General features: G+C 44.5%; 1 protein-coding gene across 1 annotated transcript in view; it reads left to right on the top strand.

The window, feature by feature from the left end:
- Positions 1-201: 201 nt before the first annotated feature.
- zfpm1 (zinc finger protein, FOG family member 1) overlaps positions 202-14,494 on the top strand; it is a 107,672-nt gene continuing 93,379 nt past the window's right edge. The window contains exon 1 of the mRNA XM_085414947.1: positions 202-746. Within this exon, the coding sequence (XP_085271073.1) occupies positions 707-746 (40 nt within the window). The 5' untranslated portion in view covers positions 202-706. The remainder of the gene's footprint in view (positions 747-14,494) is intronic.

Here is a 14,494-nt window from a genome sequence, read left to right as displayed (position 1 = left end):
ATTAGAGTTGAGGATTTATATACACTGCTGATATTTGTATTGTGAAGTCGATCACGCGGTGGAATTATAAGGCATACTTTCTGTTTTATTGCGCTTTACAACGGGGTAGACGGGAGCCAATCGGGGACGAGTGCGGCGCTCTACGTCAGACGCAAGGGGCGTGTCAGAGGCGCGTCCGCTCCGGTGTAGTAGCGGAGTTGACTGTAGCGCTCGAGCTCCATTGAAAGTGGCTCCCTGGCTTAGACGCGGTGCGGGCAGACAAGGGGGCGGACCAGCCGGAGGAAAACTTGACAGAGAAAACAGCAGCCGCGCCGCTGACCTCCACAGCTGACACTTTTATCAGCGCGAGCTTCCACGGGACACACATTTACTGCGTGTCGCTGAGTGACGTGCCAGCGGACACAGCGGAGGCGCGCCCGGTAACGGAGTAACGTTTGCAGGAAAGCGAGAGGTGAGGCGGAGGCAGATATTTGTAGTTGAGAAGAAGAGCCTCGGTCACAGGTGGGGACTCAGCTACAGGTAGCCTCGCGGGAGCTGTCGTGGCACAAGATAGCTGTGAAAGCGCACGCGGGTCATGAGGATTTCTCCGGTCGCTGCTCGGAGCGCCGCGTCGCAGCTGTGAACGAAGAAGAAGAAGAAGAGGAGGCAGAAACCAGAGGAAGAGCCTGACCACTTCTCTGCCGCTCAGCCCGAGAGCAGAGGCAGCATGTCCCGGAGGAAGCAGAGCAAACCCCGGCAGATAAAGCGTAAGCATGACACAAGTTTCCCCTCTTCTTCTTCTTCTTCTTCTTCTGAGTGTTCGTGTGTCGATGCGCCGCACGCGCGTCCCTGCCCGGACCCCCCTCATCGGTGCGTAAATTAGAAAGCACAGCTGACTCTGAAGACTTTAAGTTTCAGATGCAGCTCGTTGTCTCGGGATAACCGGAGGATGTCGCCTCCCCTCCAGCCCCTCCTGTCCTCCTCAGCCTTTATTAAAGGGGCTCCTCGGCAGCTGCCTCCGCGCTGTAAGGCTGTGCAGGAATATCAAAAAGTTTTTCTTTATTACCCTGTGCGGAATGTTTTTGTGCATTGGCAGCTGAAAGTGTGGCCGGGGCTTCCTGTTTAATTCTGTTGTGGAAACGTCAGTGTTCTCGGCAAAAAGCCGATGTGAGCTGAGATAAAGCAGCGATCCGATGTGAGCGCAGATAAAGATTAAAATTGGATCTTTTTTATTTGTTTTCTGTCTGAGGCAGCGCCAAGGCCGCCGCTGCATCCCCCCTCCTGGCTTTTCACTTCTCCTTCCTAGAGATGGGGCGTGAGATAGGCCGCATGGCCGATCTCTCCCGCTGATAGCTGCTTACAATTGGATCTGTTTTTTCATCTATCCTTTTAACTCAATAATGCATCTCGGGGCCGCTTGAAAGGCCCTTTTCTTGGTCTGGCGCTTGGCTGGTCTCCGTGCTTGACGAGCTCTTCCTGTTTATAAAACGTGTGAGGGTTTATCGCTGCTAACTGATGTTCAGAGTTGATATAAGAGCATATTAATGATGTTGTGATTAACCTCTGCTCCTGCCTGTTGCACACCGAGGGGATGGTGGGGACTCTCAGTGTTAATGTGGTTCTGCTGGAGAAGAACAAATATTTGGAAGCAGCAGCTGGAAACCGTGACATAAGTTTGTTTGGCAGCGTCGTCACTGATTGTGTCACGGTGTCCTATTTAACCTAAAACCTCCCCAAAACCTGTGGATCTTTTTAAATGAATCAAACAGTTGTTCTTGTGCAGAAACCAAACATAGCAACCACAGAGAGGCCGGTTATTAGAAAGTTCAAATGCTAACCAGCCATGCATGCAAGGACTTCTTTGCCAAACTACAACATCCTTGTAAACTGATTTTACTGTCTGCAGATAGTCATTAATAGACCTGGAGACGGTCTGACGTGTCTCTCCTTAAAATCCATGTGAACGAAGCCAAAGGAAATTATTAACATGGCAACTTCATCACACTTCTTCCTCTTGTGATGTATAATCGACACAGTAATGACACATATTGATATTTTATTCCAGCTTGCAGGTACATTGGACTTACCAGAGTCAGTGCTGTCATTACAGTTTGTCCATTTGTAAACATTAGTAACGCCACATGTCGGCTGTATTTTTATTGTTATTACTATTATCATGTGTAATATTATTAGTATTAGTTTTATTAGCAGACAGATTTGCTTTGTTCTGTCCAAAGTCCTGGAAGCAAGTCTTGACACCCCACGCACACACACACACACACACGAACACACACACACTCATTTTGAAGCTGCATCTACCTTAACTTCATTCGTTGCGAGGACTTAAAAATAAATCTGATCTTTAATAAATGCTTAAAGTTTGCTGGCTTTTTGTGAAAATAAGGTTTCATTAAGTGTTTGCTCCTGTGGAATTCCTCCTCCGATTTCTACCTCTTTGAGTGCCATGTCTCTAATTTATCTTGGGTACATCAAGTTCCAGATTCAGATTTTGTTGCTGTGCTTAGACTCTGTTCAGTTGGATTCAAGCATCTAGTCCAAAATGGTGCGGCACACTTGGAGTAAAGTTTCTCTTTTTCATTTTGGATCCAGAAATGCTGTAAGTAGATATTTAAATCATCCCTTCAACAAACCGTTTGTTGATTAACCTGGACTAATGAAGGCAGATGATGATGATGATGTCTTCAGTACTTGGAGAATACAGTTGGTGGTAGCTGTTTGTGTTCTAATTCATCCACGGCATCCGTCTTGGTCATGGATTTCCATCAGGAATTTCTCTCGATGATGCCTAACCCTACCCCTCCTACATCGGTTCCCATAGAGAGGCAGTGAGCTCCCAGCAGGCACCTCCAGTAAGGCCAGCAGCGAGGCCTGGAGATGTATTCCAGACCCCAAGGCTGATAAACTCAGGCTAGACCCGGTGTGTATGAGACAGCGTGTATATGTGCGCGTCTCAGGGGTGTCATGGCCATCTTTATCAGTGCTTCTGGTCCACCGTGCTTCCCTGTGCACCAGGCGCCGGCTGTGGTTGAGGCCGGCCAGGCTCTCAGCCCCGTGACTCTCTTGTGATTTGGCAGACATTTTGATAGGAAAGAGTGAGGAGTGATAAGGACTTTGTTCAGCTGGGGTGTGTGTGTGTGTGTGTGTGTGTGTTTGGGGGGGGTTCATGAGGTAGGAGCTGCTACCACTACTGTTACTGTTGAACCACCATGTTGTTTTGAGCATGCTGCTTGCTGATAGTGATATGACAAATTCCAGCCAGGTCACAGTGGTGTTGGGTGCCGTTTCATTGTTGAAACCGACTTTGTTTCCTAAATTGATTCACGCCTTCGATAAGTCATTTAGTTACTCATCCAGCTGAAGGTAAACCACTCGTTTTTTAATGTTGCATTTGGAGCTACAAATAAGCTTGTGACCTGCTCTCAATACAGCTCTTCCTGTTATTGTAAAAGTTATTTGGTGTCCAGTTAAAGCTTTCAACAGACGGAGACGTGAGAGCTTGACGTGTTTAAGATATTTAAAAGGAAATTGCTGATTTACAGTTGGTGTATTTCCAGTCATCTGAGTGCAGCTAATGGCCGAATTCTCCTGACGTCTCCTGAAGTTTGTGTGTTATAGTTTCTCACGTTGTGGATTTAGCCATTTGCATTTTGGAAGGCTTACATTTGTGTGATGGAAAGAGGAGCGCTCGTGTGTGATGTTAGTGTAACTGCATCAATTTGGCTAATGGCTAAATGTTTAAACGCAGTGTGATGAAGAGCTGAAAGACTTCACAAGCGGTAACTTTTTTATTTATTTTATTGGTTGAAGATGTCTGGAAAAAATGCAAGATATATAGATGTTCTTGGCCCTGGCCCTCAGTTTCATAGTATGATGAACTATTGTACTGATCATGAAAGAAATGTCGTCAGTACATCGACTCTTCAGTTAACGAACATTACAGGTGAGCTGGCAGGTGAAACCTGGTCCAGCTGAGTTGGATGTTTGAGTTCTTGCATAAACCTCCAATAGGTAATGCTTTAAAAGGTTCAGGGCTGCAGAGTGTGTGTGAAAAATGCACTAAATGAATCAGTGGGGATACTTTGAATGAGCGGGGTGGTTTCGTATGTGTGCAGATTATAATCCAACTCATTAGTGGTGCAGTTACAGTAAAGCAAACCTCAGGTGGTCTAGAATCATCCATGAAGCCAAGTGACTGAGTATTCCTGCCTTTCGTACCACACTGAAGATGTTTATGTTAAGACTACTTCACTTTTCCTGTAAATATCGGCATTAATGTGTCGTAATCGATGGAGATGACATCTTTTTGTTGTCCTTTTCTTTGTTTCTTTGTATCAACATCAACTTTTGTGTTTGAAACAAAGAAAAGTAGTGTTAAACCTACATGAACCACTGCAAACATAATTTATTACAGTTAATAAAACTGGAAACACTGTTATTAGCTGTATTACCTCATGGCTGAATCTTGTGTTTCAACTATTTATTTTAGTAATAAATTTTATTTGTAGCCCCCCCCCTGCCTCCCCGTTCATGTTTGGTTGCCTCTCCACCCACCCGTACCCGTTCCATTTAGGAAATCAAGAATCCTGGAAACGCCCCCATAGCTACAGTAGCTAATACTGTGCAGACTCAGGTGTGGTTTGAAAAGCAACAATTGAACACTGGCAGCACCCACCCACACACACACACGCACAAACACACACACTGGAGTGCTCCATTAGGACAGTGTAGCGTGGATGTCTCTTTTAGGTTTGGATTTTTATTTTTTTTTGCCAAACAGCAGTCCAAGTCCAGAGCTTTCTGGAGGCCCTTAGTAGAGGAGGAGAAGGGGGTGTTTGTGTAGCAGATAGATATTTGTCTGTGTCTCTTTGTGCGTCATCCTCCCCAACGGTTTGTGATCTTTCAGCCTGATATGGCTGCTCTTCTTGATGGGGCGATAGGAGGCAGGCAGGCAGCCCACTGAGGCTGGATCCCTGGGCTTATATTTTGGCGGTTGAGATGGGAGACGCGATAAAACTTGGCGGCGATCGCTGCTGCTGATATCGCAGAAAGCAAAAGAGAGGGGGGAGAGGAGGAAGGGGAGGTTGGGCAGATGGAAGGAGAGATGGAGGACGGAGGGCGCATTGTAATTACATGTGGACGTTGTGTGCCATTTTTACCAGCGCCGCCGTTGCTGTTGGTGGTTTTTTGTTTGCGATCGGCTAGGGCTGGATGTCTAGATAATTAAAAGAAGGAGAGAGAAAAGCGAAAAGGGAAGAGCGGTTGGGAAACAAGTGCTGTGATAAGGGGAGGGGGTTTGGAGAGGGAGTGGAGGTAGATAGTGGGAAGAAAGAGATAGAAAAATAGTGAAAAAGTGTGCTGCTAGATGAATGTGTTGTGGTGTGTTTTTTAATGGCAGCCCAGCCAGCCTGCTCTGCCGCTCCCCCACCCTCTACCGAGAAAGATGTTTGGGGCTGATAAGGAGGCCTGCAGATGGTAGATAGATAACAACCTGCAGATCCACTCTGCTGATTGCGTGTGTGTGTGTGCGTGTGTGTGTGTGTGTGTGTGCGTGCGTGTGTGTGTGTGTGTGTGTGTGTGTGTGTGTGTGTGTGTGTGTGTGTGTGAGAGTGAGAGAACGCCTGGTTCCTATGACATCAGCGCTAGAGCTCAGAGGTCAGCATGAATAATGCGCTGCCTCCCACAGCTGAAAGCAAACCAGGACGCCTGCAGAGGCCAGACAAGGAAATCACCGGGCTGACCTCCTCCTCCTCCTCTTAGTCTTCGTCTTCTTTCTCTCTTGTTCTCTTTCTGCTCAAAGTTGTTTTGAAACTTTGAACGCTAGTTTTAAAAAACTAAAATTGTGTAACAGGAATGCGTGGGTGCGGCTCACGTGATTTCCATACAGTCGCACATTGAGGGATTAATTCATTGTTTGTGAGTGACGAAACTAAAACACACAAGCTTGTCTAAATTCCACACACAGCCAGGAGAGTCACGCTGCGCCTTGGTGGCTTTGCCTTTTGTTTTTTTTCTCTTTCAGTGTGCTTTTTTTTTTTAACTCCTCCTTTGTTCTGCTTTTAGCTTGATGTGAACTTTAGATAAGCCGCGGGGGCCCGATCTCCGGCGCAGATAGAGATTGCCAAGCATGATTAGAGTTGTTATCAGGCCGGAGCAGGCAGGAGCAGAGGCTCGGCTGCAATAACAACAGGCCCAGGCAGGAGCAGCCGGGGTCCAGACCCTGGCAATCAGTTCCAGCCCTAATGGGATTAATGTTGTTGTATAATTAGATGATAGGTGTGAATGCATTTCTATTCTCCCTCAATCTCTTCGCACTCTCTCTCCTCCCTAACAAGCGTCCTCATCGATTAATTTAATTCAAATTAATAGCACGTATTACTCTTTCCAGATTGTGCGTGTGATAGCACAGACATGTTGGGAAATTTTATTTGATGACTATCTGTTTGTGTTTTAAACATATTCTCCTTTGTTAAAGGCGAGAAACTTTTGGGTGCGTACAGTAAGCGGCGGCAGATGAAGAAAAAGAGGAAAGGCACAGCGTCAGCAGGATGACTCGCTTGATTCTACTGATATTAAAGCAGCTACATGGTGACTGATTGGGTATCAACTGGCAAAGATTCTCATGCTGACAATTAGATAGCTCAGCGTGAGAGCCGCATGTGACTGCAGTCAGTCATGCCCACATGTGCACGGTGCCCGAGCTGAGTGTGGATAAAATACTGTGAACACTTTGAAAACATTGAAATAATCCCGTTCTTAGCTGGCAGTTGAAGCAGATTCGATCGGCTTCCGGCTCTGGAAGGTTAAAAAATGCTTTTATTTGGAGTTAGATCGTGGTTTTGGGACTTTCTCTACTTGATTTGTTCTCTTCTTCTTAGACGTTTGAAATCCAGCGATAGTGATCTGATGAAAGCAGCAGTTTTGAGTGTTTTTGGTGAAGATGCCTGATGGATTAGAGCGCTCTCTGCTCTCCTTATATGCATTTGCTCTTTTCATGAGTATGTAGGTATGCATTGTGGCTAACTGAGCAATGATGACAGTGTGTGTGTATGGTCAGATATACCAAAGGAGGAAGTTGGTGAGGTTACAGAGGAAACACCGTTTGTGTTGAATGCGTGGATGAGTTATTACCCTTTCCTGCTATTTACCCGCGGGGACAGCCTTGTGGTGAATTATGACCCCGCCAGCCCAGCGCGGTTGTAAACGGTTTCACCCCTGACCTCGGTGCCGACGCCTCTGCGCTCGAGGGAGGAGAGAAAGTATTACGCACAGTAGCGTAATCAGCGTACCGGCTGTTTGCTCTGGCAGTAATTACAGGTCTGATAGCTCGGTCCACAGAGCTTTGGGAGGACTTGTGGTCTCTACAACCCGGGGAGCCAAACACCTTCTCCTCAAGCAGCTGTGCCGCTTTATCACGTGACCCCATTGTATCAAAAAGATCACATGGAGGTCAGTTATTGCAGTGCAAAGCAGACGTTTGTGTGTGTGTGAGGTACCTGAGGGCCACGTGGCTCCAATCTGTGGTCAGAACGATTCTTGACACTCAAAGTACAGTGTATTTGTGCAGATTTGTGTGTGTGTGTGTGCGCGCGTGCGTGCGTGCGTGCGTGTAAAGGAGAGTCATAACCAGTGTTATGACAAGCCCCCCCCAGCAGCAGTGATAAGACAGACCATTTGCGCCTACTGTGCTGAGCACTCTGTTCCGGGGTGTTAAGGCAACCTGGGCAAACAACACCGCCTGACCTGCTTTTACAGCCACACACACATACACACACTGTTCTTCTCCTGAACAACAATAAATGAAAGTGTATTTTGAAGCTGGCAAGCTTGAATTCCCAGATCGCCGATATGAAACCAAACGGTGGACAGTGCCAGGTTCAAAGGTCACAGAAGCCCGACCAGATAAAACACTGTGTCCCCCGACAGAACATGAAGCGCTTAGCGTACACACACAGACTCATTCACAACGACCTTTGACCCTGTGTGCACCTGCTTCCAGTGCAGTCTGATATTGAGTGAAAAACGACCACACGCACGCACGCACGCACGCACGCACGCGCACACACACACACACACACACACACACACACACACACACACACACACACACACACACACTAGTAAAATAACAATAGAAATTAAAAAATCATTTTTCTCTTTGTTTTAGTGCTTTTTTGGGGGTAAATATGCAAAACCACGAGTTCCTGTTACCACAGAAAAACACAAAAACACACCAACGTTTGTATTTGTGTATTATTAATATAACATTTATTTAACTCCATTATTCATGTATAATGTGACGCTCCCTGATGCAGGCAGTTTTAAAACAAAGCTCCATATTCATGTCACGGCATTATGCATGAAGTAATCTGTAGTGTACAGCAGGGGTCGGCAACCCAAGGCACGCGAAGGGTTAACTGATGGCATGGCCATAGCTGGGCTGGCCATCGGGCATACCGGGCATTTGCTCGATGGGTCGATGATTTTTTTTTTTTTTGTAACGGTATAAACAATGAAAGGTGGTGGATTGGCCAGATGCTGGCCGGTGTGTAAAAATAACTCAGTTGTTTGGTGGTGGCTATGGCGGAGCTTCTACAGATTCAGTAACATTAACAAGTGGTGGAGGCCAGCAGGTGGATGAGGGAAAGGGGAGGCAGGAGGAGCAGAGACCCGAGGCGGCCGCCGGTCCGAGTGTGAACTGAACTTCAGGTCAGAAGTTATGACCTGCAGTCTATCTGGGTCAGATATGAACCAAGTTTAGGTGGAGTTTATTTTCGTTGTGCTGACTTTTTACAGTCAGTTACAATAACTCGTACTGCTACTAGCTAGCATGACGGAGTTTCTATACAGCTGGGTGGGTGCTATGATGTTACTGATAGTGAACTTTATTTTATTCATAAGATTATTTACTAGAGTTGCCAACTGTCCCGTAAAAAGATGGAATCGTCCCGCATTCAGAGAAAGCATTACGCGTTTCGTGTTGAGCTGAGAAGGGACGCAGTTTTTCTAGGATGGAAAAAGACACAAAGCTGGAGTTATTCTGTCGTTATGCTGCACAGCTGCCTCTTCTTCTCTCATTCTCTCCCCTCTCTCTCCTGTTGCTACTTTAATCATGAAACTGATCAATGATCAGCTGATCGTCTCTGTTGTTTGTTTATCGCCCACTTTGTGTCAGAAACAGGAAACCAGCAGATGTCGCGCTAAACAACAGCAGCATGTTTAAGCTTGATCAGCTGTTGTTAGAATGTATTTAATATTAATTTCTAGTATCAGCTGATGTTTGCTGGAGCCACAGCTGTAAAGCTGCTGGTCATGATGTCGGTTTGGATATGTGGTGAGAGGGAAACATGAAGATGAAACCAGGAGATGTCCTTACTGGATCATCAGAGCTGTGATGGAGAAACAGGTTTACCTTTTAGGTGACATGAATGAGTTGAAGTTATGAACTGTTTCTGAGAGACAAATAACACCAGGATCCTTTTCTAAGTAGCTGACAGCTGGTAACTGTGCAGGGGCGGGTCTAGCAAAGTGCTGCCAGTGGGGCAGGTAGGGCATTAACAGGGAGAGGGGGGCACAAAGAAATACTTTCTTATTTTCATTTAAAATGTCTGGCTGTTATTAAATAATTATCTGAATCTTACAACCAAAGTTTTTATCTGATGTAAAATGTATAGAAATCATACTTAAATACCAACAAGACTGAACATCACTGTAACAACAGCATTTGTTTTCATTCAAAGGCTTTATGGCTTTAATACCTGGGGGGCCGGTCTCTAGTTAAAATGCTCAGGCTGTATTTTTTGTCCCAGTCCAGCTCTGGGCACGACACGCAGTGAATTAATCTGAGAAGGTGCATCAAAAAAATAAAAGGCCACACCAGCGGTGCACATCGCAAATCAGCTCGCATAGACACATTAGTTGTGCTGCTTCTTAATGACGGTATCTTAACTAACAACCCCAACTACCAGATTCAACTTGTAATTGGTTAAAAATAACTTAGCCTACTGGTGAGAGGGACGTTGTTAGCTTTCCACATTCTGACACCTCAAAAGCTTCAGCAGCTTTCCGCTCAGCGCAGCATCAGCACCACGGAGATACACGGATACATCCGTAGACTCGAGACACAAGGCGTTTTTGGGACTTTCAGGTGTTTGGACCAATGTTTTATTTTCTGATCAAACCAGAAATCTTTAATGAGCAGCTGGATTTGTCTCCCATTAACTGGCTGAGTTAATACCAGTTAATGCAACATCAAAGCAGCTGGAATCCACAGCTGTGCGTGTTCATGGAGCTACCTTTTCACCTGCTGGACATCACTACCTGACAAGTTTAACTGTCTTCAGAACGTTGCAGAGGCCTTATTGACAGGATTTGGCTCTACATGTCTGTGTGAGCAGACTTTCTCTCACATGAGTGTCCTCAAGTAGCCGTCTGAATGCTGGACACTCGGAGACCTGTGTCTCTGAGTGGGAGACCAGAGATCACATTAACATGTTTGTCTCTGTATTAACAAACATGCCATATTGGCCCAGTTTATTTTTCTTATCATTGTTGTGAGGAGGCCAGTTCATTTGCTGTTATGAGTTCTTGTTATGGATAAAAGGTGTTTTTTTTTGTTTCAAAATAGCTGATAACTATTCGCTGACAGCTGCCAACATCTGCAAACAAATATAGCTCTGTAAAGTGGTTCTATATATTGTGTAGCGTTATTAAATTTATTGCTAATGCAATCATATGTCACACTGACTTCTGAGGAAATTTTAAATGGCACTCGCCATCAGAAAGGTTGCCGACCCCTGATGTATTGGGTAAAATATTAAAGATGTAAGAAACATATTGAGCATCTTCTGTGATTTTTTTTTTTTGTAGTAAAACAATGATCAAATTTGTAATGATAAATTATGATGGGGCAAACTACCGTTGAAGAAAAAGCAGTTTCCTCACATACAGAGCCAGAATAAACTATTGCTCACATTTTGTTTTCAAGCTAATCAGACAGGAAATTTTTTTATCATTGTGTTGGTAAGTGATACAATCGGTGCCCACTTCTCTGGTATTTTCTCTCTTCTCTGTCACTTCAGTCTGCAATGAATACACTGAGTCCATAAACTGTTTTATGAGCAGCTTACATTTAATTACTTGAGAAATGTTATAATCAAATTCAAGATAAACTTTATTGGCATAACACACAGGAATGAACCTGACTCCCATTCTCAGCTCTCCAAAAGTCTGCGGTCATTCCGTAGGAGCTAATAGGTATGTGCGGGATGGCGATCTATATGCAAGTCTGATTAGCATTTATCCAGTGTTGCAGGTTGCACAGCTGTTCACACGGCACATACTCGGTAATGTGCAGACTTGCATCCTTAGAGAGAATGCACGTAAACGTGCTCCTTCTATTCATACTTTGTGGGTAAGCAGTAGAGGGCTAGGCCTCCTATCTTGCACACGAGACATTTTGACATGTCTCAGTAAAGCACAGGTGTAAAGAATGAAATAGATGATAGCTGAATATAGCTGCCTCAGTTTCTCACTCCTGATGCACCTCCTGCTACTTCAGGGTCACTCTGTTATTGCTTATTGGGATACCTGACTGTAAGCTGTGTGTGCACGCCTGTATGTGCGTACCCGTGCTTTCGTAAATGAATTAGCGGCACATGGGCCGGTTGTCTCTGGAAAGGCAGCTGAATGATGAGGACCTGGTCCTGCTGCCAGTATGCAAACCAGGAGTGCAGCTAACTAGTTATAAAGAGTTGTTATCCATGGATTAAAGCAAAAACGAAAATTTGTAATTACAGTTTTTTAATCAATTTAAATGTATCCATCTGCATTTTAGAGCATTAATAGAATTCCTTTATTTAATGCTACATGGTGAGAGTCACATTACCATGACAAAAAAATAATTTCCTGTTGACCTTTTTTATTATCAACTAATCTGCAGCATTTTTCTGGGTAGCCAGATTAATCATTTGTCTAATGAAACATATAAAATTGAGGAAATTTGGCCCTGCAAACACATCAAATCCTTAAACTTTAGCACTTTGAACCAGTGACTCTTTCTTCTTTTTGAAATTAAATTAGAGAAACTCTAAAGTTTTGTGATTGAGAGACTTCAGCAAAATGTTTGCGGTAGTGGACTGTGGGGGTTGTCAAACTATCGATGCTCTAATAATGATAGTAATAATAATGATAATATAATCTGCTAATCTGGAGCGGGGAATCAGATGGGCTTCAGGCCTGATACTGAGGAGGGGGAGTGTGAGCAGGGGATGAGAGAGCAGCTGCAGGCAGATCAGACCAAGGTGATTGACTTTTCTACTTTTAAAATAATTTATAAAAATGAGTTTCTTATTTTGTTGCAGCCAGCTGTGAGGTCAGTTTAATAATGCAGGCAGTGACCGGCTCAGCCTGCTTCATAGTGAGTGCAGTTTTTTATATCTTCTTCGGTACATATTTATTCTTTTATGTACTTGCGCACTGGATTGCATTATGTGATTTCATGTAAAAAAGTGCTTGGGTGATTAAGGGACTGATGCTGGTTATAACATTAAAGAATAAAGGGGAAGGTAGAGTTTGGGAAATGAGGAAGAAACACAAGAACGGCCACCTAATGTCCAGTAATGAGGAGGGGAAGAGGAAGAAGATGGACACAATGAGGGAATGAGGAAGAAACGGGAAGGACGGGAGGCGAGGAGGTGATAAGGGCGCCTCGGCATCCGAGACAATGCGAATAGAAAGAGGAGATGCTGGAGGATCCTCGTGGGAGCCTCTTTAACAGAGGAGGTCTAGACCGGCGGCTCCTCTCGCTGTCTGCCTACAGACACACAAACTATCTGCTTACATAAAAACAGCATCATCACCTTGGATCATATGCATTTACCTTCGTACGGCTGATTTCGGGCTTTCGAAACGTGCTCTGTGCCATTTTTACTCCTCTGCTGTGGAAATGAGAGTCTTTTGGAAATGTGGACCATCGCAAACTATTCCAGATGTTGTTGCAGTTCCCTCTGGCTGCCAACAGAGGATGATAAAAGTCACAAAGAAAATGTTTTTCCATTTAAAATCCTTTTTCCCTCAAAAAATATATTGTGGTTGATCTGCAGAAGTCTATTTGACCAGAAAGAGAAAAGAACTGAGAGCTTGAACCTGCAGCAACATCTCTGCTATTTCAGGGCCAATCATGATCCAACTGCTGCCGATATAAACCAGTAACGTGGAGCCCGAATTGCACAAAATTGTTTTCCAGATATGGGTGGAGGCGGTGTATTGAACTAAAAATATGCGCACTGTTATAAATTTTTCTAGAATCTATACATGTTTTAAGCAGGGACAGCATGTTTAGATGTACTTTCATTTACTCACACACACACACACACTCACTGTGTACATTATGAGTCATGTGAGCCAGTAGTGTTGCAGTGATCCGGGCCTCTGAATTGCTTTGTGCTTGTGTAAACCATGGTGCTCTGGCTCCCTGGCTGATAAGTGAGCTGCCAATCAACTGCCTGCATGTGTGTGTTTGTGTGCATGTGCGCGCGTGCCTGGCCTTTACAGTTTGGTCAGACTGTACAGCATGTATATTGGAGCTGTTGGGTTGGGAAGATTGAGATTACTGTCTTAATTAATTCTTGAAATGTGCCGGTGCAGACTGTAACATTCAGACAGCCTGTGAGATCCACTGGAAAGGGTGAGAGCCTATCCCATGATTACTAAGAGCTTAGGAGAATGAATGATTCATGCCTGTCCTTTTTTTATTTTATAATACTACTCGTTTTCAAGTCAAACCACTGCTTCTTACTGAAGAGGACACTGACCTACTAGTGCGACTAATGACCGTTTTGGATACACGATTATAACTTAGTAACTTAAACTAAAGAAGTATTTGTTTCTGTTTAAAAAATACTTTCCTTGTCAGTAGGCAACGAGCCTGGAATCACTTGTAGTCACCACCTATTTATGTTTTTTTTTAGTTAGTTTGAAACTGAGAGTAGTTTCATATTGATGTATAGATATAATAGATTCAGAACCACTCATAGATACTTAAACACTTGAGTAAAGGAGCAGTCTTACTCTGACATTTTGCACAGAAAGGTCAGTGTACCAGTCATGTGGAGTACTCTGAATGTTATAATAGTTGTGTAAAGTCTGCAGTGTGGACACTCGAAAACGCAGACTTTCAAAAACGATGTCGCATGTTGGTCATATGATGCAGTCATGTGACCACTTAAACCAAGATGGTGGACGGCATCGGACAGCAGTTGATTTGTTTGCTCACAATTTTGTTAGCCCTATCTCCCGGTCGATGTTCTCGCTTGCTTTGGAAACCTTGTACTCGTTGGTGACTCGTTGTCTTGCCATTTCACCGCCACGTTTCAAAGAGCCGGAATATAAATAAACGCAGAGGGAAATGACGCAGGTCGAGTCGTCTTGCGTTTCACCCATGCGCGGAACTGCAACGTCAGCGTTTTCGTCCGTCTTAGTGTGGACGAGCAAATTT

The sequence above is a fragment of the Rhamphochromis longiceps genome, linkage group LG7 (assembly GCF_057381845.1).
Source record: "Rhamphochromis longiceps isolate RC_006_pf linkage group LG7, R_longiceps_female_GT1.1, whole genome shotgun sequence".
Lineage (NCBI taxonomy): Eukaryota > Metazoa > Chordata > Actinopteri > Cichliformes > Cichlidae > Rhamphochromis > Rhamphochromis longiceps.
Note: the sequence above shows the minus strand (reverse complement) of the source record. Positions and strands in the feature narration are given on the sequence as shown.